Raw genomic sequence first — 24,218 nt, forward strand, 5'->3', positions numbered from 1 at the left:
TGTTATGTAATTAAAATGCCTTGCAGATATTTTAACAAAACATTTTGGGGCTGCTTTACGCCTTTGTGTGCCAGGAATATTCCATTCAAAATAACTTGAGCTCTTCTTTGGGGCGGGCCCCGAGCTGCCCTTTGGAATGGGTTACCAGAGGCTTCTCTCCGCTTGAGCCTCAGCTTTTTGAATGGAATGCCCTACATTTGGGACGGCTACCAGCCAGCTGTAAGCCCACTTGCTGCCATCATCCTCTTATATAAAGTACTAATACTCAGTCCACACTCTTTGCTTCTCTCCTTGCAGACGTCACAAATCTGGACTACGTTAAGGTGAACGCCGAGGCTGGCAAGAACGTGACCATACCCTGTCCGGGCGTCAACGAGCACTCGCTGGTGGACACGCTCGTGTGGAAGACGGCATCGACGACAATCGCGCAGTTCGCCAACAGAATACCCCTGCTGCACAGTCCCAGGGTAAGTGGAATATCCGTGGCAGTGGCAGAAAGGGCCCCAAAGTGGGCCGCGTTCATGTCATATTAGAATTCATTTCAACACCTAACGATGCTCCCCAGACAGGGGCCCCAGAGTGAGAGTGGATAGTGGATGGGAGGGATATTATGTGGGGCCAACCAGCTAGCCAGTTCGTGAGGGCGCAAGAACGAAGCTGTTCAAATAATTGATGGCCGCTTGCTGGGCGGCTGTTTGAACTTTGCCAGCCGCCATCCAACAAAGGCGATGACTGCAAGAAAGTGCAGCCCAAGTCGAGAGAACTAAGTGGCCATCAGTGGGAGACAAAGGGCAGGAGGAGGAGGTGGAAAAGGAGTGGCAGGAGCATCGTCAGAGGGCAGGACAGGGCCTCGCCAGACGGCGCGGCTAATATATTTTAAATGTTTGATAGTTGCACTAAAATAAAAGCGACATGGCGCAAACAAATGTTCAAGTGGCTGCCATCTGGCAGGGGAACTCAAGGAAAAGGCAGGCCAACGAATGATTACTCTCCGCCTGCTCCAGCTTTAAACGCACTCGTGGGGCCATTGCGGCAGGCAACGGAATGATGAAGCTGCCCCCAGCCCCGAACAAGATGATGGAGAACTCGTGCAGCGGAGACTGTGAGCAGCGAGGCGAGCGAGCGAGCGAACCTTCCTGGGTTGCAGCTAGAGCCCAACTATGTGTTAAATGGCAGACTGGGACACTTGAGCTGCAGCTAAAGTTGGTCCCAATCCGTGTCCGGGTCTGGCTCCAGGTCCAACTCCGGCTTCCACACCGAGCTCGCATTTCTTTACTCTGCTCTGCCTGAAGTTTGCTCCACGCCAAGTGCTCGACTTCTTCAGAGCCACCGCCTTGTGCCGGCCCGGCTATTATGTGTATTAAAAGTTTTTCACCTTGGCACAGTAGCTGCTTCATTTTATTACATCTGACACATAACCCCTCCCCGCCCAGCCACGGCACACACACACTCCGCCGCCCTCGCCAGCTGGCTATTAACTTTTGTTTTATGACCGAGACTACAAATGATTCATGTTTGTGTTCGCAAGGAGATCCACTCGCCCGAAGGACCAGAGATTTGCCTTTAATTCCTTGTTGTGCTGCCACCCAATTCGCCAAAAGAGTTTGAATTTACTCGAGAATCGGATAGAAAATTAAAAAAATTCCATTTGGAAAATGTTTAGGAAAATATTTAGATATTCTTAGATGCAGTTTGTAGCAGAATGCAATCAGGCTGCCAGTTTCCCACACATAATCTTGCATGTAACTAAACATCGTTCCGTTCCACTGATTCTGATGCCGATGTGGCAGCGTGTGCTGCAGCTGGTGATGATGGTGATGATGGCCCTTGTGGTTGAGTAATTTGTAATTTGAGGCCATGCATGCAGCAAAAGATTTAAAAGTGCATAACAGGCTCAGGCATGCGGTGGTAAGCCCAAGTACATATGCTTCAAACCTGGGAGCGGCTGAGGCTAAGATGGATAGCATTCACTCTGTACGAACGCATATTTCCCTCTCAATTTCGAGGCTTCATTTCGGCCATAAATTCACCAGAAACACACAATTACTGTATCGCAGTAATCTCTGATGAGAAACCCTTTCAAATTTTGGCCAAAAGCGTTCAACGAGCAACCACTTTGTGGCCCTAAATCTACCTTCAGGTGGATGCATAGACAAACAAATATATGTACATATGTATGTACATATATGTATATACATACATGTATGCGTAGATATAAAGTATTTTCAATTTCATGCAATTATGAAATTTGCTGCAAATCAGAACAGAAAAAGCAAACAAATCCGAGATACTCGTCTCGTACAGGCAGTGCTCTCGGCTTGCCTTGCCTTGCTGCCTTCGTTTCAAGTCTATTCAATTTTCGGGGAAAGCACATTTTGGGTCAAATAACCCAGAAAGTAGATTATGTACTATGTATACAAATTTGGCATGTCCAGGGAAAAGTTCAAGCCGAGTCGAGTGCTGGAAATGATGAAAACTATTTCTGCCCTGCAGTTGGTCATCCGGCCATTTGAGGCTGTCAGAGGCTCTTTGATGGGACTGGGCTGGGCTGGACTGCTGTGTGATAGCTGGGCTGGGTAGACATATATTTGTACATTCTATTTAAAAGTTTGTTTTTCCCTAAGTGGAAACTCTTGTCGGCTGCCCTGTAGTTTTGTCAGGGCCTATCAACGTCTCAGTTTTAGTTTGGGCCACAAAATTCTAATTAAATTCATTCACTTTGTTGCAGATACAACTTCTATCGGATAATTTCGGGCTGCAGTTCTCGCCGTCGCTGGCCAGCGATACATCCGAGTACATTTGCCTGGTCAACGATCGTCACATACCGGAGGCGATTGTCGATCTGCTGGTGCAGGGTGAGTTTTATTTGACATTCCCTGACATCCCCCTGATTGAATATTACATGCTGCAGCTTCATTTAAATTATCTCTCATTTTGCGTTTGCCCGTTGGCCCTTTATTTGTTTTCGTAATGAAACGCATAACTACTGTAATGATTTTTCCGGTTTACTTTGCTGATTTCCCGTCGCCCTTCGCCTTTGCTGATTTCATTTTCAGATACGTTCTCGTTTCTGTTTATTTTTCACCTTCTCTCTTTTTTTTCGATTTCTCACTTGTGTTTTCATTGTTGCTGCATTCGCCTTGGCATGATTTCCATTTGCATATCCCAGATATCTGGCAGTTTTCCACTGCCTTCTCTGCACTCGAATTATCCGCTGACTCTCGCTCACTCTCTGTATTTCTTTTCTTTTCTCTTCTTAAATGCAGATGTGCCTGATCCACCGGAGCGACCATTGTTGATAAGTTTCACATCGCGCTCGGTGAACCTATCCTGGGCGCACTCGCAACACCCGCGGAATGCACCCGTCACGCATTTTATTATTGAAACGCGGTAAGTGTTGATGTTGGGGCAAAAACTGTGCGGGGAGGTGGACGTGGAGGTGGAGGCGAAAGGCATGGGCCATGGGAAATGGAGAGATGCCATGGGTTGTTTTAAGCTGATGAAGTGGTGTCTGCGGTGAGGAGGGTGGGGTGGCGACGGCTGTTGCAACAGCCATGATGGACGCTTCCATGATTGACACATGCAAAGCGCCTTTTGCTTGGCCAGAGGGATGGATGCCACTGCGGCTGACCCCATTCGGCTAATGAAAGAGCGCAGGGGTGTCCTCCAAAGCGCAGGCATCGCTGGCTGCACACAGTCTTCATCATCATAATCATGATTATTACCAATCTCATCACGGCCCTAAGCCCCAAGTGGCACACGGGCGACAGCTGGCTACGCTTATGACTTGGACCCGCGTTTGATTATCCCTGCCCCAAGGGCAGCGCCTTTCATCCATCCCATCCATCCATCCATCTATCCAATACACGGACCGGGTGCATTCAATGGGATTCGAGTAAGGCTCGGGGAGGTGCCAATCCCATTCCATTCCATTCCATCCATCTGTGCCTGTGCCTGAGCCCTGCACGCGTGCGAGTCCAGCGGTGCTTTAATTAATATGTAAAAGGATGACGACGATATGGACGAGTACCATGGATACGCACTTCACTTGTGCTCCATTTAAATAGAAAAGAAAACATCCACACTCGCAAAGCCATCGGCATGGGGCACGGGTTAAGCACGGGCTATGCTCGGATGGGGCTGCGGCACGGGCTATTTTCCGAATAACTTGAACTCAATGCGGGGCCTTAAAAAATAAAAGCGAACGCAGCGCCAGAGCCAGTACAAAGGCTAAAAGGAAAATGTGGAAAAAAGAATACCAAAAAGCGAAACTTTTTCAATAAATTTCCATCAACTGCAGCAGCATGCGGATGGAGAAGGTTGGCTGCAGGGGAGGGGGGCTGAGGATCAGGCTGAGGCGTGTCCTCGACAAGACACTGGCTCTGGCTCTCGCCATGGCTATGGCACAATCGATGACAGCCAACTGGAAAGCAGAGCCTGCGGTGCATTTATGCAAAATAAGAAATAACTGCAGCATGCAGGCAAACACCAGCGGAAATGTGAACACGCGCGAGCGCCTGCCAAGTGTGTGTCCTGTCCCGTCAGTGTTTGTCAGTGTATTTGTGTGCATGTATGCACATATGTACATATGTACATACATATGTATATGTAGCGTACATTTTTTGGGCTTCGCGTACACAAAGTGAAGCTGGCCCGGACCTCTCGCGACTCTGCCTTCTCCCAAAAGCTCTGAAGCAGCTGCTGCAGCTGAAGCGAAGCTTCACTTGCCTCCGACTGCATTTTATGTAAATTCCCATCGATATGGAAGCGAGTCGAGTTGCTTGCCCCCTGCTACTGCCGCTGCTGTTGATGCAACGCCTCTTATTCACATTTTCGCTTGATTCGGTTTATTTGCACATATGCATGCAAGTGAGGCATAAGTGGGATGGAGAATCCCATATTCACATGAGCTCTTTGCAAAATTGAAAGACGTCAACACAACAGCAACAACTACAACAACATAGATGGGGATGGTGACATGCTTATGCTGGATTTGGTCTTGCCAATGCAATTGAAAATGGGATTGAGGTCTCAGTTCGAAGCGTCAAGTCGCTTCAGAAATTGCACAGACCCTCAACTGTTGCACATCCACAGCTTGTATGCATTGATATGATGAGCATGCCACATATTTACGCCAGATAACTTTCGGTCAACCGAAAAACTGTGCCAAACTCTGCCGCTTCCGGCGGCACCCGCTCGGCCAGCACCACTGACATGTTTATCAACTGATGATGTTGATACTTTTTCCATTCCTGTTTTCATTCTGTGTGCACACGGAATGAAGTGCCAGCAAAGCTAAACACTTGGTCCATGCGAAAAAGTTACGAAAAATATTAAAAACTGTCCACTGCTGATGACATACTCGTTCTGACACAATTTCATTAATTCATACTATTGTTGTTTGCCTTTGCTTCATAGTTACAAACGCAATTTATATGCAATAAATAGCGGCTAACATTTGTGCTGAAATTGTTTAAAGTATGTTTGCCATATCACTGCGTACTCGGCGTCTGTGTGCCACTAAGTGGCTGGCCCTGGCTCTTATCTGGGTGCTGCCCCTGCCAGTATGTGCACATTACGAGTACGAGTACGAGTGTATGCAAGGGCCGGGAGCCGCAAGTAGATTTCCCTGTTTCAACAACTCGTGCGTGAACTTTGAACGCATAACCACATCACAAAGAGAGATACCATGCCCAGCAAAGTGAACTCAAACCCAAACCCAAACACACAAATGCATAAATAATACACATTCATTTGTTTAAAAAGAACAAAAAAAGTAAGAAACAATTTTAAAGCAGCTTACGAATGGAAAAAGCTGAACAACAACAGCACTGGCAGCATCCAATACATGTCCGTGGAAAGGCCGCAAATTTATTTGCCATTGTGGTTACTTTGCTGCCGCTGCTGCTGCCGCGCGTTCTGGCCAAGATTCCAGCCGCTTTTTGCATGGGATACACTACATTTTTCATATGTTTTTCATACATTCGAACTGGGTGGGGGAGGGATGGGGCATGGCAGGGCAGGGCTGGCTCCGTTGCATGCTTCATAAAGTCGCCAAACAATTTTTTTTTTTTTACCAAACTGAATACATATTGCGTGTCCTTCGGATGCAACGTGCCTGCTCGGCCGGCGAGCGGGTCAGGTCAGTGTTGGGATGGACGGGAGCACACACGATATATTCCCACTAAATGCCCATTGCCAGGGCAAACAGATGTGCCCCACTCAGCGCGGAAGCTGCTCGCACGCATTTATTAATTTTAATCAATTTTTTTCTCGCCAACACCACTCCTTTTTGCCTTTGCTGGCCATTCCGTCATTCATAAAAATGTTGCACCATTTTTCATCGGGTTCGTATTTAAAGCAATTTTTAATCACGCCGTAAAAGCCGCGTGAGCTGGGTCAGTGGGTCTACCAAAGCGGTAGGACGGCCCGCCGTTCGAATCGGTAATCGCAATTAAAATCCAACTTTTGGGACAAAGCGAAATTTATGCGGGGCGCACAAGAACTTAAATGCGCCAAAAAGTGTGAGTACTTCGTGTATGCCAAAATTATGCGAGTTTAAACCAAAATTTACTACACTTTGAAATGTGCCATGCAAAATGTTCATTGTGCGGGCTTCTGCGAGTAATTTATATGCATCGCCCGCACCACCTACCGCACCACCGCCACCAGCGTCGGCACCACAGCAACAAAAGAAGGAAAAGCAAATATTTTTTTGTTGCCATATGTGTAGGTATTGGTGTGTATCTATGTGGTAAAAAGGCGCATAAATATTTTAGTGCCTATGGGCGGGAGCACACACACATTTCATGCCCCGTCCCAGTCCCAGTCACAGTCCCAGTCGGCTGGCTCCCAAAAGAGGTCAACCACCCACCCACCAGGAACCCACAAACAAGGACCCACAGCCATATCCCCTCCCTCAAGTGTCATGCAAATCCGCATCCGTTTTATATATATTTTCATAATGCATTTTATGCCCATGGTTTATGTACGAGCGTGTATGTATGTATGTACGAATGTAGATTGGGTTCCGCTGGCACATTGCAGACGTAAAATGGCAATATTTGTGGGAAGATATAGATACCCCAACTGTTCATACGGGTAGTTGTGTGCGGCAATTGAACTAGTAATTGCAATATAAATGCACAATAATAATATGACACGTTCAAATAATTTGGCTCAATCAAAATGTTTGCCGTCCACCCACTTATTTTACTCGATTAATTGCTCAATGAATTTTCCATGCCAACACATACATACATGCCGCGATTATATGTATGTAAATATGTACACATGTACAAGTGCATATCATAAATTATCAAATTAAATTATTTTTTGTTTGTTCTTCTACGGAATGTTTTTACAGAGAGGGCGAAGATGGCATCTGGGATCAGCTGGCTCGCATTTATACGAAAACGAATGCAACATCATATCAGGTGACCGGCCTCACGCCCTTCACCGTCTACAGCTTTCGCCTGTTGGCCGTCAATAAGCTGGGAATGAGTCCCCCGTCCAAGGAGTCGTACTACATTGTGACGCTACGGGAAGGTAAGTTTTTATACACAAAACCTTGAAATAAATGTTATTTATAGCAGACAGAGGAGCAAAAACTAAACGTTACGAACTGACATTTGATGGAATTTCTAGATGCTCTGATAAGTGTCATTGGATCTGCTGGGATATCTAATAAAACAAGCCTTTATGGCTTGCTCTCCTTGAAACCACACGTTTTATTGCTGGCAGATCATAAACTATTCGCATAGGCTTGCCACACATTGCCACACTCCCATAGAGAGACAGAAAGGGAGTGAGTGAGAGTGAGGGAAAAAGTTACGAGACACATGACATAACAATTTTTACAATCACATTAATTTTTCATTTCAATTTGGTTGAAGGCAACGACTTGGCCTGACTTTTAAGTGCCGTCAATGAAAAGTTGTCACAGGTTCTTCGGCCTACTCCTGTAGTGCCTATGGGGGGCTCCCTCTCTCTGCCTGTCTCCTTCTCTGTCAGCCAGCTGGCTGCAATTACGGCCTCATAAAGCCAGAATCTCCTCCCCACGTTGTATACGTTTAATTATTTTTCCGCTGACGGTAGGCCAGTACCAGCGCAGGTGTGTCGTCATTTTATGTTGCGTCTTCTCCTGCTTGTTCGCCTTCCTCCTGTTTGCCTCCTCTGGAAATTACATTAACTGCGTCCGCCAACAGAAAAACTACAGAGGATTGCGAGTATATGCGGCACAATTAAATTTTAGAGGCAACTTTCATTTCGTTAACATGCGAGGACAAAGACGACAACTTCATTTGGCAGAAAGTTTAACGAAATTGTTGGGCAATAGCCAATGGCATCTTACGGGTGCATTCGCCTGTTAGCTCCGGTTCCATTTCCCCGCTGTCCATGCCTTGTGGTTGACATTTCACCTGCTGCTGTTAGTGGCTGCTGCTATGGATGTAGCTGCCACAGACAATGATTAATCGTGGCCTATACTTGTGCGTGTGCCGTGGCCCACATACATACAATATATAAATGGACTCCAAAAAGTCACACAACTTTCCATAGGCTTTAAGAGCGCGAGACACATTAATCAAAGCAAAAGCAGGAACAGCAACACCAACAGAAACAGAAACAGCAGCAGCAGCGGGGGTAACCCTCACTCCCCTTGGGCAACAGCGACAAGCTATTAGCAACACATTTGTCTTATGAACATTGGAAATGACTTTGCCAACGGCTAGCGAGGGCCAGGGCCAGGGACATCTCGACATTTTGGTGTGAAATACCATTTATGCCACAGCATAGCCGGCACACACGCACCGTGGAATGCGACCCAGGCCAGGCCAGGATGCCACGGCTCCTGCCACTACGAGTGCCAATGCCAGTGCCACTGCATGCGGTTACAAATTAGTCAAAATAGTGTGTGTCTCAGATCCTGAGCTCATTAAGGTCTTCGTCATGGGCCGAGGACGGGCGCCGAGGCTTTTGCGGTCGTTGCCGAGTTGCCAATTTGTATAAATTAAGCTTGCGGCATGCATAAATTAACCAAATGACAGAAGCACTTCCTCCGAACGGGGGAACAGCCACTCCAGCTCCAGCTTCAGCTTCTGCTAAGGGCCTAGGAATTGAGTAGATCCATAATCCCAGGGAGAGTAAATCCGAAAACTTTTCAATTTGCAGTGTAAACTTTTGGCCTGGTATCAATGTCAACCCAAAGATACAAAATATCTTTTAATTTATTTATACATTCGCTGAAGTATTCAGAGCATCCTCTCCCTCCCTTCACTCTGCTCTGCTGGAAAACTGCCAGATCACCTTGGCAGCATCCTTAGCTCCGGCTCCGCTCTGCCCCACTTTGGCACCACTCACCTGAGCGTGGCGCGACACACGCATCATTTAACTTGCGAGTAATTCGCATAGGCAAGGCTCTTGGCCAGGAGGGGGGCCCATGGGCCAACCATAGGCCCGCATCGAGATCCAGAGCCGGTCCGGGGCACTCGCAACTTATGTTGCGTGACAGTGACAACTTGACAATGCCACAGACAACGTTCCGGCTTACATGACAGGTCAGAGTTGCGCACCGCCGCGGCATGGTGGCGCGGAATAGGGGCTGGGACAGAGGGTTGAGGAAGGGTATGCAAAACTTTTACGCGACGTTTTTAATTTGGAAATTTTTGAGTTTCGACTAAACTTTTGCCAGTCAAAGTTTTTGTGCTAGTCTAACCCATCTCTCTCTCTCGGCATCTCTTGCAGCGCCCACGGGCAAGCCCATACCGACAACGGCCCACAACACGTCCTCGACGTCGGTGTACATCTCATGGAAGCCACCGCCACCGGATACCATTCTCGGCGAATTTCTCGGCTATCGCATCACATATCGGCCACGCGATCGCGATCCAAATGACACCAAGGAAATCTATATAAGGGATAACACTGTGGAGGTATGTAAAGGGGGATCCTAGAATATAATTTCATTGATGTCAATATGGGGGAAATGGCAGACATCCATTCAGGATTCTATTTGTTGTAATAGATTTGTGTAGTGTAATAAATTATCGGTTTGAGAACCGATATCGTTCGCCTCTCCTTTGCTGCCGACTCAAAAAACTCTCCTATTTAGTTGTACAGGCCAAAGATAATTGAATTTCATGATTTCTGACACTTTGCCATATTGGAAATGCAGCGGAACCATTTGGGGCTCGAGGGCGGCCCCTTCGGCTTTCGTGTTGAATGGATGGATACCTGCAGCGTCATTCAATTTCGTTTCGGTTTGGTCTCGTTTCGGTTCTTGTTCGTGTCTGTCTGCCCTGCGACGTGCATATCATTTAATCTATCCCATCCGTACAATACGTATGGCAGATATGCTTGCCACCATTTCCCATTGCCCTGGCCCGGCTTAAAGTTTGTCTAGGAATGTATTTTCGTCTTGTCATTCGCTGGCTTAAAGTCACATCAGCGGCGTATTAAAAAGTAATTTACACCTGGCAACAGGGAAAACATTTCCCACACCCACAGAACCCCAACGCACACGTGGGGCACGGTTACAAGTGTTTTTCGCTTGGCGGCCTGTCAAGGTGTTACCAGGGGGCATTTACCATATCTCGTTGGGGGCCACCACGCTATCACTGGCAATTTGTTAACGATTAGTTCTCTCACAGCTGGGGCCAGTCTTGTCTAGTGGGTGGGTATCTGTGTGTGTGTCTTGTGTGTGTGCGTGTGGGATAGTTCAACACGCAAGTGGGCTAATCGAATACAGGGGAAGTGTGTAGCAAATAGTCCATTGAAATTGAAACAAATCTACGAACATTTCGCTGGGGAATACTCGTTCTCGAACACTCTCATGGGTAGGAACATCTACCGAAAGGAAATCGAATAATTAATCAATCGGATTGAAAATTATGGAATGTATTTCTGACTACTGGCTAATTGGTTTTATGTTCTTCTGTGAACAAGTTTCAGCTCTGATACGAGTATCGAACCAGCTTTAAAGCCTCATTTCTAGCCATTCGTCTTCAGCCTTACTTAATTCAACCTTTTGATTTCCTTAATGCATATCTATGGCTGTACTCTGCCTATATTTTGGCCATTTCAACTGCCATCCATCGTCTTAAAGCCATCCACAATGCTTGGAAAATCAAACCGCTGGACATTCGGGGAGATAGTGCAGCCAAATAGTAAGCCCGCACGGGGCATGCATTTTGCGAATGGAGCGTGGAGCTTGGGGCCGGATGCGAATGAAGAGGATTTTGGAGGACAAGCCGGGCCGTGCAGAGCTTAAAATATGCAAAAATTATTAGCGATAATGCTCACGTACGACACTCGGCGCGACGGAGTGCCCAAAAAATGGCAAGTGCAGGCGGATTTGTAGGATGGGTAAGCACTAGGGGAGGAGGATGACGCCTGATTGCCACAAGCATGGCACGCTTTTGTGCTCGAGTGCATATTTTTCTCTTATCTGGAAGCTGCCCCCCCCCCCCCCTCGCTCCTGCCACTGTGCCGCACTCCTCGCCTGCCCAGAGCTCCACTATTTTTCTCTCTTTTGCATGTCAGTGGCATGCTGAAATATTATCCTTGCAGGCAGAAACGTGCGACTTTAGTTATTCCTGCTATTTTTTCCTTTTCTTTTTTTTGTCCCCCGCTCAAGTCATTTGGCGGAGTCCAGGACATGGCTTTCTGTTATTCCCATATCGCAGCATCAGCGTTCAGTGGCCTCGAACCTCCCCTCTCCCGTTGGCCAGTGGCATCTACATTGAGCTGTCACGTGTGAGGCAACTGCGAGGCTGCTTCGCGGGTGTCCTGCAGGGCTAAATTTGCCAATTTTCTAATTAAAATTTCTGCGCCGTAAAGCATAAATTTCGCAACTTTCCCACTGATAAAAGCCGTCGAGTCAGACGCAATGGGGGAGAGGAGAGAGACAGAACTTTGAGCCAGGCGATACCTCAAAGGCTGCTGGCCCAAAAGGAAGCTTAGTTACCGGCAAACAACAACAACAAAAAAGCTCAGAAAAAGCATTGCCCCGACAGTGATATCGTTGAGCATGAAGGATGTCTAGAAATCACACAAAAAATACTCCCCTACTCGTGAAAAAGAATTGTTCAGTGCGAAAAATGGTGGCAAAGTGATGAGTTTTTTTTTTTGGCGACCAGGCATTGGGATTTGTTTTGCAGTTGAATGTGCAACTGCTGCTGTTTCTTTTTGAGAGTGAATGAGAGTGTGTGTGTGTGTGTGTGTGTGTGGGTGGGTATCTGCCTGTGGGGCATGCAAGTTGAGCCATCCACCGCGAGCACTAATTAACGCAAAAGGGAAACAAAGACAGCGGATGGGAGGGCAAGTGAAGTGGTTTTTTCTGCTTCACACTTTCCTTTCTCCGCAGTTATGCAATATGCTGGAAACTCTCTCCAGCTCTGTCCCTCTATCCGCCTAGCAGTCGGCACGAGCAACTTTATCAATTACATTATATCAATTAAGTGTCCCGGCCTCGGGCAGTTCCAACTTCTTTGCTGTCCATAAAAATAAAAGCAGTTGTAAATTTTCGGCCTCATTTACTGGCGACTAAATAAAATGAAATTATATGGGGCCGCAAAAGCAACTAAAACCGAGCAGCACCCACACCCACAATCACATCCACACAGACACACACACAACGAACATACTTATGTATGTATGTAGAGAGAAAGACCATAAGATATAACGCTTTTGGTAAAAATAACTGCGATAGTAGCTGGCGCCGTCTGAAAAGCCGAGAGCTCAGGGCACCGAGCAGCCACTTAAGCTGTTGGCATGGCAGTCAATCCGGCTCTAAGCACAGCCTAGGATTCGCACAGTCAAACCCGTTGGTTTGTGGCCTAACCGCAGACACACACACACACTTACACTTGTACATGCATGGAGTCCGAGAAGCGAGAGCGCCACATATACAGTGGCCCTAATATACGCTACATAATTTGTGCCTGCTGTAGGCAGCAGCCACATCTGACCATTTGCGTTTGTGTGTATCTGCATCTCCCTCTATGAGTGTGTGAGTGTGTTCTGAACCACTCTAAGTCTGCGGCTTGTTTTATGGTTTGGCACTGCTTTTGACCTTTGCTTACACTTTAATCAGCCGCACACCACTCGCGAAATTCATGGACAAAGGCCAGAAAGTGAGGCCGAATCCTTAACGACTCTCACATGTGCATGGCTGGAGATGGGCGCATGGGTGCATGGGTGTGTGGCTCGGCAATTAAGCCAAGGACTGCTGCCTGCCCAAGCAACTCAATTTCCTTTTGGCCCCCGCCACCACCAGTGCACCATTGCACTGCAAATCAATTTTAAGTGCTGCAATTTTCATATTTGCCAGCGACGCCGACGGCAACGCACAAAAGTATGCAGCGCGCAATTTCCGCTCCAAGCATGGTGGGGGGAGGTGCGGGGGAGTGTGGCGAGGGGTGTGCTGAGGGATCCTAGTGGGTGGTAGCTCCTTCAAAGAAGCACTTGCTGGAAAGTGCTCCACTTTATTTTGTTATAAGACCAACAAATGAAAAGTCTTTGGTATGCCATTGCGGGTGTTTGTACATACATATACATAGATACATATGTATGTATGTACATATGTATGTTTACATACATATTAAAGAAGCAATTTTAATATTTCTCACAAAATGTTTCCTTCCTTTTCGAATTGCAGAGCCATGAAATACAGAATCTGCAGACATACACGCAGTACAAGGTGACCGTGCAAGTATTCAACCCGGAAGGTCTGGGACCGGAGACAACCATCCTGGTGATGACCGACGAAGGAGGTGAGTGTCACATTCCCCACTCTTTCCCCCACACATTAAAAATGCAGAATGCAGAAGGCAGAATGCAATGTGAATGTGCAGCTCATTCCTGGCCCATCAAGCATCCAAGGCATTGGCCACAAGTCAATAAGTCACGCAGCCAAACTATTTTACGGAGTATTTTGCACATGCTCGTACATATCTGAGAACCACAAAAATGGCAAATAGGATGGCTTATTGACATGCCAGACAAGTGACCAAGTCACGCTGCGATACGAAAGTTCGACGGGTATAAATGTACATAGTCCTGATAGCCCCCCGATAGACATCCTTCAGGGGGGACTGGGGCCCCCTGGCAGATGCATCGTCAAAAACAAATTTGCCTTTGTGTGCAGTTTTAGTGTTTTCCCCGTCCCCGTCCCCGTTCCCTCTCTCTCTCTCTCTCTCTACCTCTTTCAATCTTTCTCTTAGCTTCTAAAAATGTTCCGGGCAAAGCAACTTTGAGACCCGCTCAACCACAAAATGCCTCGACCATGCAATGAAGCAAACAAATAAAACTTTCGCCCCCAGACAGAGTCGAGGAAAATATGTTGCAATTTTTCATATTTTCCACTTCTGCCACCCCTCTGCTCTGCCCCCTCTGCTCTGCTGAAATCCGCTCCAGACTGCGGTCTATGTGAGAACTGTATTGAAATGGAAAAACACAAATAAATGGAAACCAGAAAATACAAAATAAATATTGCTTACTTAAACTTTTGCCATATGCTGCTCCGTCAGCAACAAAATCTACCCGGGCACGGGCATGGGCATGGGCATGGGCATGTCCTTTCTTTTTAGGGTTTCCAGCTTTCTCCACGGCCATTGTTGTTTCGCCTTTCAATGGCTACGATTTCTGCTCCGTTACGTGGATTTCCGCTACCAGCGTCTCAGTTGATATCACAGACGGCGTCGCCGTCTCTCGCGGAAGTGTTGATGCCATAGACGCCGGCCGGCTCACCGGCTCACCGGCTCTCCGCCTCTACGGTTCCCCGTCTCTGGCATCTGTGGAACGTAAATTATAAGCATTTGGCCATAAATAAACTGCGCGGATACAAATACAACAACAAAATGCTCTCAACGTGTGCGAATATTTTGCCTGGAATTTAATTTCCTGCAGTCAGCGCAAATCTGTTTGCATAAGAACGCGCAAAGATGTCTTGGGCAAACACTCTGCCCGCCGACTGATGCCTTGCCTCGAAGTTTTTATAAGCGCGCTAAGACCCCCGAAACTCTTTTGAAAGTTCCCAAGCTTAGCGGCATAATTAGCATAAAATTCAGCGGAAAATCCTTTGCCAGAGATTGAATCGAGTTGAGAGGATCCGAGTGTTGAGCGCTGGCTGGCTGGAGCAAAAGCAAACAAAATCAAATTCGATAAAGGCAAATAAGACTCGCATATAGAGACACTTTCATATAGATATGTTATATATTTTCCCTCTCTCTCTATCTTCTCTCTCTTTCTTGCTAAGCTTCTTTGGACTGCTCTGGAATTAAACAGAGATAGGGAGAGAGAGGAAGCGAGAGATCTGTGGATATTTTTGCGACAGCTGGCATAATTCTGTAATTTCCGAATTCTTTTTTGCCGGCTGCCCCATTTTTGTTTTGCAAGTTACCTGGCAGGTGTGGACAGGCAAAGCTTTCAGGGGATTTGCAGCGGCTTAGGCAGCAACTTTAACCAAGGCCAGCACCAGGCACAGGCCCCAGCTGTTGCCTAATAGATTTTTGTGCCAATGTGTGGGCTGAGATGTGCGCGTGGCAGTTGATTAATTACCATCGAATATTTGCCAAATATGCGAATATATGTGCATACACAGCCACTAGCACAAAAAGAAATACGCGTAGTAGAAGCTGGCCCCCGCATTCCTGTGGCAAATTCAATTTTCAAGTCGAGAGCGTAACCAAAGACGTGCCTCCCGCTGCGAGTCGGGGTAACTGCCGCAACACGACCACATGCGGTGGAAATTATGAAGCCTTGCAGTGCAGCTTAGCCACAGCGGGTCACAGGGAGAGCGTAAAAGACGCAGACAGAGAACCAAAGACGCAGATACAGAGAGAGAGAGAGAGAGACTGAAGGAGATAATGTCCTCTGACACAACTGAAGTGAAGTTCATGGAGTGATAATGCCCCTGCATGGGGGGTGGCGGGACACGTGCACCAGGCAATTGCAAAACAATTCTAAGGCTTCACATGTTTTCCTTTCGACTTTCCAGAGTCCCAGTGGTAAGCCCTGCCTGAATGCCAGGCCATGCCATGCCCTGCACTCGCAGTGACCCGACATGAGCCGCCTCGACAGGCCGTCTTTGATTAGAAATTTCCCACTTTCTTTTGCACTGTCGCAGTGTCGAGCCTTTGTTATTGCGTTTTAACTTCTGACATTGGCCCCGGCTTAGAGACCCACCGAATCGCCTTCTTCGTCGTCAAGTACTTTCTCGGCACGCACTACGATTTCAGTTGTGGGGCCCCTTTTCCGGCTGAGCTGGACGGTCCTTCGGCCCTAGATTGGCCCCGGTCTGGCCTGGGACTTTGTGGCTGAGTTGATTTCCTTTTTTTTGCTGGTCGATTTTTGTCGTTTACCAGAGCTCCAGCTCCGGCCCTGGCCCTGGCACCACCCAACACCGAAACACTTGCCAGAGACTAGAGCCGGACGGAGAGACAAACGTAATAGCCTTGTGCCTTGTTTCTTGATAACTTCGTTTCGTTTTCATTCACTTCTACTTGTCTGTCCGGATCCGGATCCTTGCAAAAGTAACACTTGATAGCCTTTGTTGTTGTGTTTTGCTTGTTGCTTCTGCTGCTCCCGGTGCTCCCAGTGCTCCTGGTGCTTCTGGCAGTCACAACTTTTGACTTTAACGCGTCTTGTTTCCCAGTGACATGGCCTTTACACCTCGGGCTGTTTGGTCTTATCTGTGCCGCAGGTCACAGTTCTGACTGCAAGGCAAGTCAAATGAAAGGAGATGGCTCAGACACTGCAGTACACGATGGATGAGTCCGACAGGCTGCAATGCAATTTGTCTCTTACTTCGGGGCACGCTGTTGCTTGCTGTTTAAAATCAAATTTATAATTCAAACAACCTGCAGCACATTCAGACATCCGTGTACATTGCCTCCAGCATGCTACTGTGTACATATTTACCTATCTCTCTCTTACTCTTTTATGCAGCCACACCTGCTGCTACCCCCCCTGTAAATGCAAAATCAACGCAGCCAACACAAACGCTCCATTAGACCCGTTGTTAAAGGCTGCTGAAGCAGAACGCTTCTGCCCCAATGCCCGTTCTAGTCCCTGTTCCGACTCTGCCCCACAGCAATTTATCAGAGCCCGTGCGCTGTGTGGCGCGTTTGTCAACGCCCAACGAGGCGTGGCCACATGGCTGCATCCAAGAAAATTAATAGACACACGCACTGGTCTGCCAAGAAGAGCGGGCCACCCCGCCACAGCCAGAGCCAGAGCCAAAGCCACGTAAAAAATTTGTATTTGAGGAAATGTTGCCACTCATTGCGAGTGGCAACTAAAGTAAATGGAAAATGGAAAATGGAAAATCCATTTGCACGCTGCGGACTGTCAAAAGCTTGTGGCGGCGGCCTCCGCAGAAGTGGAGAGAAGGAGCAAGTAAGTTTTCCGTGGTGCTCTGCCGCACTGTGCACCTCAACTTGCAACTACAAAATTAATTACCTTTGGCTACTTGCAACTTGCTGCGGTGCAGTTCCAGCTGGGCACCAGCCTCTGCTCCCGGGGCAAGTTAGGTGTGTAGGCGTGGTCGCAGTTTGCATGCCCCACACACAAAAAAGATGCTTCGGTTCGGTTCGGTTCGGCGTATCCGCTGACTGCTTTTAAAGCGCCAGCCACAGAACGAACAGAAAAAATAAAATAAAAAGAGAGTCGGAGTACGAGTACGAGTACGAGTAGAACCCAAAACTCTGGGCACAAGTTTCCTTCATGGAAAACTGCGGGCGGCTAGCGGAAGTGACAAGCAGCTGCAGGAGCTGCGGCAGGACCAACAGAATCAGTAAAAGCGACAACAACAACCAGAGTAGATAAAACACGAGCAAAGTACGCAGTCCCAAACAGCAACGAATCATTCATACACTTTCGAGACGAACGACAAACTCAGTCAATTAATTAGTCAATTAATTAATGTCTAGAATGGGACACCGAAACAATTGGTGCACTGATTGATGGCCATACTATTCATATTTATGGGAAAGGAATTTCTTCCACGATCAATGCTTCAGCCATTACGCGATCGATGGTTGTTCCCTTGTAAATCTGCTCATCTGCTAACTCTCTTGATCAGCTGATCAACTCTGCATACCCATTCTCTGGGCAAGATAGAGTATTGTGCAAGATGCCTGCGGGCAACAGCGGCAAGACAGTCGAGAGTATCACAAGAGGCAGCGCAGAGGAAGGTGGAAGAGCAGCTCTGGAGCGGATGAGGTACAACGTGAAAAGTATGTTTTAATAAAAGCGGAAATGAAGCAGCGTTACCGTTATTTCCTGTTTGCGCGCAGTTTTGTTGGAGGCGGCAAAATAGACAGAGACCCAAAGAGAGAGAGAGAGAGAGAGCGGGTGAGAGCGTTAAGGGCAGCTGCATTTTCATTCCCTGAAAACCAAAAATGATAAACCGCAAACCACTTAAAAAAGTTGCCAGCACCGGCGACGGAGGCGGCAGCAAAAACTTTTCCTAAATAGACGAAATTAATGAGCGGCAACGAACGAGTGGGAGCTCCCAGTAGTTTGCTCCCAGGCACGGATCGGGTTAAGGATGAGCACAGGGATAAGGCCAAGAAACTTGAGTGCGAGATTCATTGATTCCGCTCGGGCAGCTTATTAAATTTTAAAGCGATCGCATCGACCCACAGCTGGATTCAGCCAAATGAGAATTATGCGGGATAAGACCTCACATGGGGATTGGTTTTCATTTCCCAATCCCATTTCACCTTTATTGAGAGACTGTGTGGGAGTGGGTCTTATCCTGCTCCAAATCTGCTGCCATCCACATGCTGGGAGAGTGAATTTCCCTTTCTGAAAATCAGGCTAATAAAACATTTGCAAGCAATCAGAAGTTTCAGCGCTCGGCGCTCCACTTCGATGGTTGTCATTGCATGTCTGCGCCTTGGCTCAGAGTCGCAGTCGGGCAGACGGGGGGGTCCGGGTCGCAGTCTCAGTCTCAGTCTCAGTCTCTGGCCCAGTTGCTTCTTGGCTGGCAACAGTACGAGTAATGTAAAATGAAGGGGAAGAAGACTCTGCCCTCCCACTGTCTGGTGCTGCTCTGTCTTTCGTGCCACTCGAAGCCGGGAAAGTCGCCTGCCAAAATGAAAACGAAATGAAATGTTCGAAAAGTTGTTGAAAATAGCATTCGGCGTTGACAAATAATTTCATATCATGTCTGCGCTTTTTTTTCCTTTCCGTTTTTGGTCTTTTGGCAAAGGACCAGCTCCATCTCCAGACCGGAGCCTTTGATTTCTTTTCATTTCGGCATTTTTGTCTGAAGGGGTGGATCAATTTCATTTGATTTTGAGCACCCTTTGCGGGACATGAGACTATGCCGAGGCACGGCAGCCCACACTTTCCCATTCACCTGAGCATGGCGAGAGCATGCCTGTCCGTCCGCCTTTGCGAGGCTTCCCCCCCTCTGTCTGTCCTCCATTGAGCAGGCTTCAAATCTATTCAGAAGAATCATCCCATAGAGATTTTTTGACAAATTCTCTGCTCTCGCTCAATCACTTTGGCCAACGGCGGATTTTAAAGTCTTTAACTTTTCTTTTGACTTTTTGTATTTTGATCCGGGAGGGAAGGGGAGCGGGGCCAAAAACTCGTTCTTCTTCACGTCTCGTTTTCCTTTTATTTTTGTGAGTTTGGAAAAAAGAAGTTCATGGCTCAAAAGGATTGCAACAGCAACAAGAACAGCGAACGGGGGGAGGAGGAGAACAAACAGGCAGCCAGCAATCTTTTGATGGCACCTCAGCTCGCTGCCTGCCATCTCATTCCAGTGGATGCCACGAGAACCACTGTGTGTGTCGTTTTGTGTGTGGTGTGTGTGTGAGTGTGTGGGTGGCAGCACTCAGGCGTGCGTGTCTGTCACCGTTCGTGTGTGTGTGCCATGTGGGTGCTTTGGCCTAGGGGCTTTTCCCGCTTTTCCCGCTTTTGGCTTCGGCAAAAGTGCAGAAAATTTGTGCAAGTTACGTGCTTGATTACATTTTTCCAAACTTTTTTTGCCCTCACCAATTTCCCATTCGATTTCGGCTGCCGCATTGACGGGTGTCTGAGAGAGTGCTCGATAAGGTTAAGGTTGCGCATTGTTTGAGCCATCGCACCCCATCCAAAAAGATGTTTGGACAACACCCCAACGCACGCCGTTGTGGTGCATCGATTAATGGATAATATACGAGACCTGACCTGACCTGAACTAAACTGACACCTGTGTCCAGCTGTAAGCGCAAGCACTAAAAGCTTTTAACAAATTGTGGTCGCCTGTAATCGGCTTAAATTAAACAAATCTAAGCAATTAAGTGGACGGCCTGCGCCAGCCTTAAGTCCCTGAAAACAAATCTCCAATCAAATGGCAAACAAAGCAATCAACCCCTTGCTCTGGATTGTCATGACATTTTCCCAGAGCGTAAGCTGTAAGCTCACAGGAAAACTCGAATGCCAGAAAAGCCAGAAGCAGAAGCAGAGACACACAGAGACAGCGACAGAAATGCAATCTGAATTTTTAAGCTCTTTGTTTGTCAGATCGGAGCAGACAAGTTTTGCCTAATTGAGGGTTCACTTATGATTAACTGACTGATGCACAGGTTCGATGTTCGATTGGTTAATCACTGAAGGCGGAAATGACTTGGCAAGCAAACAAAAGCTGAACCAGACACGAGACAGGAGAGAGTCTGCCCCACACATGGTTTATGATGGATTTCCCTTGCATCATGTCCCATGCACAGGACACATCCAACATGTTGCAAGTCCTCGTCTGGCTGTGTGTCCTGTCTGCCACTGTTGTTGTTGCTGCTGCTGTTCACTCTGTAAAATTAGTTTTGCACTTTGTACATTGTCAGTGGCATTCTTTACATTTCTTGTCTGTCCTGCCCTCTCTTCAGGGCCACTCCACATCTGGCTGCAGCTCCTGTTCCGACTCCGTCTGCAGGTCGAAAGTTTCGGCAGTTGTGTCCCCAGCTTTGGCTCTAACTCGGTTAAGGTTCGGCCACCCCACAGCTGACACTGGCAGAGGCGTGTTCCCAGTCCCAGTCCCAGTCCCCATTCGTCTCCAATGTTTCTGGTCTAGCTCTGGCTCTGGGTGCTTCAGCCTGTCATGTTGCACATCTGCTGCTGTGTGGCTTCGTCTCTGTTTCAGCCCCCTGTCTGCTGTGTATTAGTTACCAAAGCGACTTTCACGTGGTTAGTTTCCTGCCGCAGACAAAACTATGCACATTTAACGCTAAACGGGTTGTCCGTCGCTCCCCCCACCACCCGCTCATCCACTTTTCTCAGGCTCCGCATCCTTTTCCTTGGGCGTTCGTAAATCAGCTCTGGCCAAAGCTTTGAAATTTATTTAAATGCCCAAAAGCTCGTAATAAAAGAGCCCGAGACAGACGTAGATTTATGCAGCCATATGCCAAGTGGCATGTGGCATGCGGCATGCGGCACGTGAAGTGGGCAACACATTTTGGTCCAGGCCTAAGCCCCATCTGTACTTGGCACTGATTGCTAGACACACACACACAAACACACACATACACATGTGTATGTATGTATGTAGATGTGCATTCAGTTTCATTTGCAGCTTACAGCGACAATGCCGCCGCACCGCACCGCGCCGCACCCCACGCACTTAGCCAAATTGCACTCGGCTTGGCCAATGTCTTCGCGCAGTCGCCGTTGCCGTCGTAAAGCGTTAAAACCGCATTTGCAAACTAACACCATCACACACACACACACACACACACACACATCACCCCCCCTCCCTCTCTCTGCCGTTACCCACCCATACACTCCCGTCCCTTGATGCTGCTGCTGCTGCTGCAGCTTTTGGTGCGTTTTTAAAATGTAAATCCCAGAAATTTTATGCACATTGTGCAAGAGACCCCAGTGCGCCCCTCTCCATCTCCATCTGCTCCCCGCTCCGTCTGTTGCTGTTGCTACCACTTTCTCTGTCCCCGTGCCTGTCTCTCTGTGACTTTGCCATGGCTTATATAAAATTTTGTAAAATTGCATTTACACCACAAACACATTTGCATTTGAAATGCGCTGCCAGTTGTTGTTGTTGCTGTTGTTGATGTTGGTGTTGCTGCTGCTGGTAATACAACTACAAGAGTCCCGGATCGCATGCCTCGCCGGCGAACAACCCAATCGGACATGTCCATCGTACAGTGGGGCTAAACCAGCACGCCACTAGCAGTATTTAACAGTTCAATTAAGCCTTAAATGCACATATTCGTGGCTTTAAAATTTCCATATATGTTGTATTCATCTTTTCTCTGTTTAAATTTAAAAATTAATGTTTACCAAGATGTTATTTTGCTTGCATTTATTTGTCATTTAATATCCAAATCATTTGATGGCAATAGGTTTTTGGTAACAGTCGATAGTAAAGCATTTTTGAAGCTAGTTTTCTCCCGAAACCTTAAGCATACCAAACCCTGTTCAATGTTCAAATACAACTAAATTGAAACATATTCAACATGTTAGCCACATCTCGGGAGGCAAAGTAAATCAGACATCTGCTTCTGTGTTCGTTCCACGGTTCATCTGTTGAAAGTCTAGTCGAGTCCGTTGGTTCTTGCATTTGTTTAGCTTGCTGCATTTTGTGGCACACAACATGTCAGGCTCCAGCACATGGCCAGCACTTGTGCCTCTTGGCGAGCTTTAAGCTGGCAGAACTCCGTTTGTGAATGGCGCATTAATTCAATCGAAATGTCCATTGCTGAGCAAATTATATTGCGGCTTTTGATGTGTCAAAGGAGAGCAGTGGGAGAGACGTGATTACGTCTTTGACACCCTCTCAAAGAGAAAGGCTGCCATAGAGCTCGCCCTCGAGCGCCTGGCAACGCAGGACTCGGGACAGTGATTACAGCTTGAGACGCAATTTAATTATAAATAGCGCCAATTAATCAGACCTTTCTGCCTTAGTCCGCCGCCTCCGAGCCATGCAATGCTCAAACACAATGACACCCTGCGACTGTCCAAGAAGCCAACCATTGTCTTCGGCCACCTCTCTTTCCCGATCCTCCGCCTGGCCTGATTTGCCCCCATTGTGGGGCGCTGGAACGATGCAGCCAGGACCACGCCACGCCCAACGTTTTGCATAACTTAAGCTTTTGCCAACGGGTTGTCGCTGTTCAAGTTACTGGTGTTGTTGTTCGTGTCGTTGTCGTTGTCCCTTCCTGCGTTAATTTGATTTAAGCATTTATGGCATGCTGTCCCGCTTAGTCGCTGCCATCTGGAAGATGGGTCCGTGGCATGAGGTCAGCGTTAAAGCCAACAGCCACCACACCATGTCAATGGAGCCCCCACTTCCTGCAAAGTGTTTGGTTTTTGCAGTCTCATTCGCCTGCAGTCCAAATCTGCTCAATACTCGCACTTTAAGAACCACCAGAAAGTTTGCTCTCAATTTTGATGCCGCCATCAAAACGTGTTTAATCTTTGAACTCTGCGCGGTGTCTCGGCGCACAACAATTGTCTGCAGCTTGTTATGCATTTAACCCACAAAACTGAAACCGCTGTCAACTCAGCAGAGAGGTTGAAAAACAAAGCAAAATGGAAACATCAAACGACCTTCGCACATATTTCATGCCCGAAAAGCAGGAATCCTGGCCTGGGACTGTCGTCCTCGTCGACTGTTTTTCCGCCTGCCAATATTTTATATGTGAAAAGTTTTCCTTTTGCCCTGTACGGGCTTTCTATGCGGTGCCACCTACATCAGCCGCAGTCGTAGAACGCAGCAGCCGGAGCAGCGGCAGCGGCAGCGGCATCATCAGAAGCCACAGCCGCAGCAGCAGCACCGAGTCGCGTAGAGCGCATAAATTTTATTCAATTTCTGTCATTTCACGGAAATTTCACAAAATGTATAAACACATCACTCCGTGGCTGTTCCTCTGAACCTCCCCCAACAGCCGCATACCACACCTGAGCCGCAGCGAACCAAATCCCAGAGCAGGACCAGAACCAGAACTAGGCCCAACCCAGACCCAGATCCAGGCCCAGACCCAGGCCCGTGCCTCTCTGCCTGCATTGTACATTTGTGGTTGTTCGGGCTTTTTTCGGTATTCTAACTGAATGTGCCTGTACTCGTGAGTGTGAGTGTATCTGTGTGTGTGTGTGTGTTGGTTCGGATGGGTATTTGTGCATGTGTGCGAGCGCTTAACCTGGGCGATACGTATACGCCGCATGTGCCACATGGCCAAAAAGCACGCGCGCCAAATATTATTTTCAGTTTTGCC

At 47.7% G+C, this 24,218-nt stretch overlaps 1 protein-coding gene across 4 annotated transcripts in view; it reads left to right on the top strand.

Annotated features, from left to right (window-relative positions):
- Positions 1–24,218, top strand: part of LOC117898154 (tyrosine-protein phosphatase 99A) — a 112,840-nt gene that overhangs the window by 39,423 nt on the left and 49,199 nt on the right. For 3 of the 4 annotated variants that reach the window (XM_034807357.1, XM_034807353.1, XM_034807354.1), the window contains 6 exons: positions 298–467; positions 2,729–2,855; positions 3,267–3,390; positions 7,367–7,548; positions 9,745–9,932; positions 13,658–13,772. In XM_034807357.1, coding sequence (XP_034663248.1) covers positions 298–467; positions 2,729–2,855; positions 3,267–3,390; positions 7,367–7,548; positions 9,745–9,932; positions 13,658–13,772 — 906 coding nt within the window. Of the gene's footprint in view, positions 1–297; positions 468–2,728; positions 2,856–3,266; positions 3,391–7,366; positions 7,549–9,472; positions 9,558–9,744; positions 9,933–13,657; positions 13,773–24,218 lie in introns of those variants that run through there. The other variant, XM_034807356.1, reaches the window with a different exon arrangement.

Source organism: Drosophila subobscura, chromosome O, assembly GCF_008121235.1.
Source record: "Drosophila subobscura isolate 14011-0131.10 chromosome O, UCBerk_Dsub_1.0, whole genome shotgun sequence".
In the NCBI taxonomy this organism is placed as follows: Eukaryota; Metazoa; Arthropoda; class Insecta; order Diptera; family Drosophilidae; genus Drosophila; species Drosophila subobscura.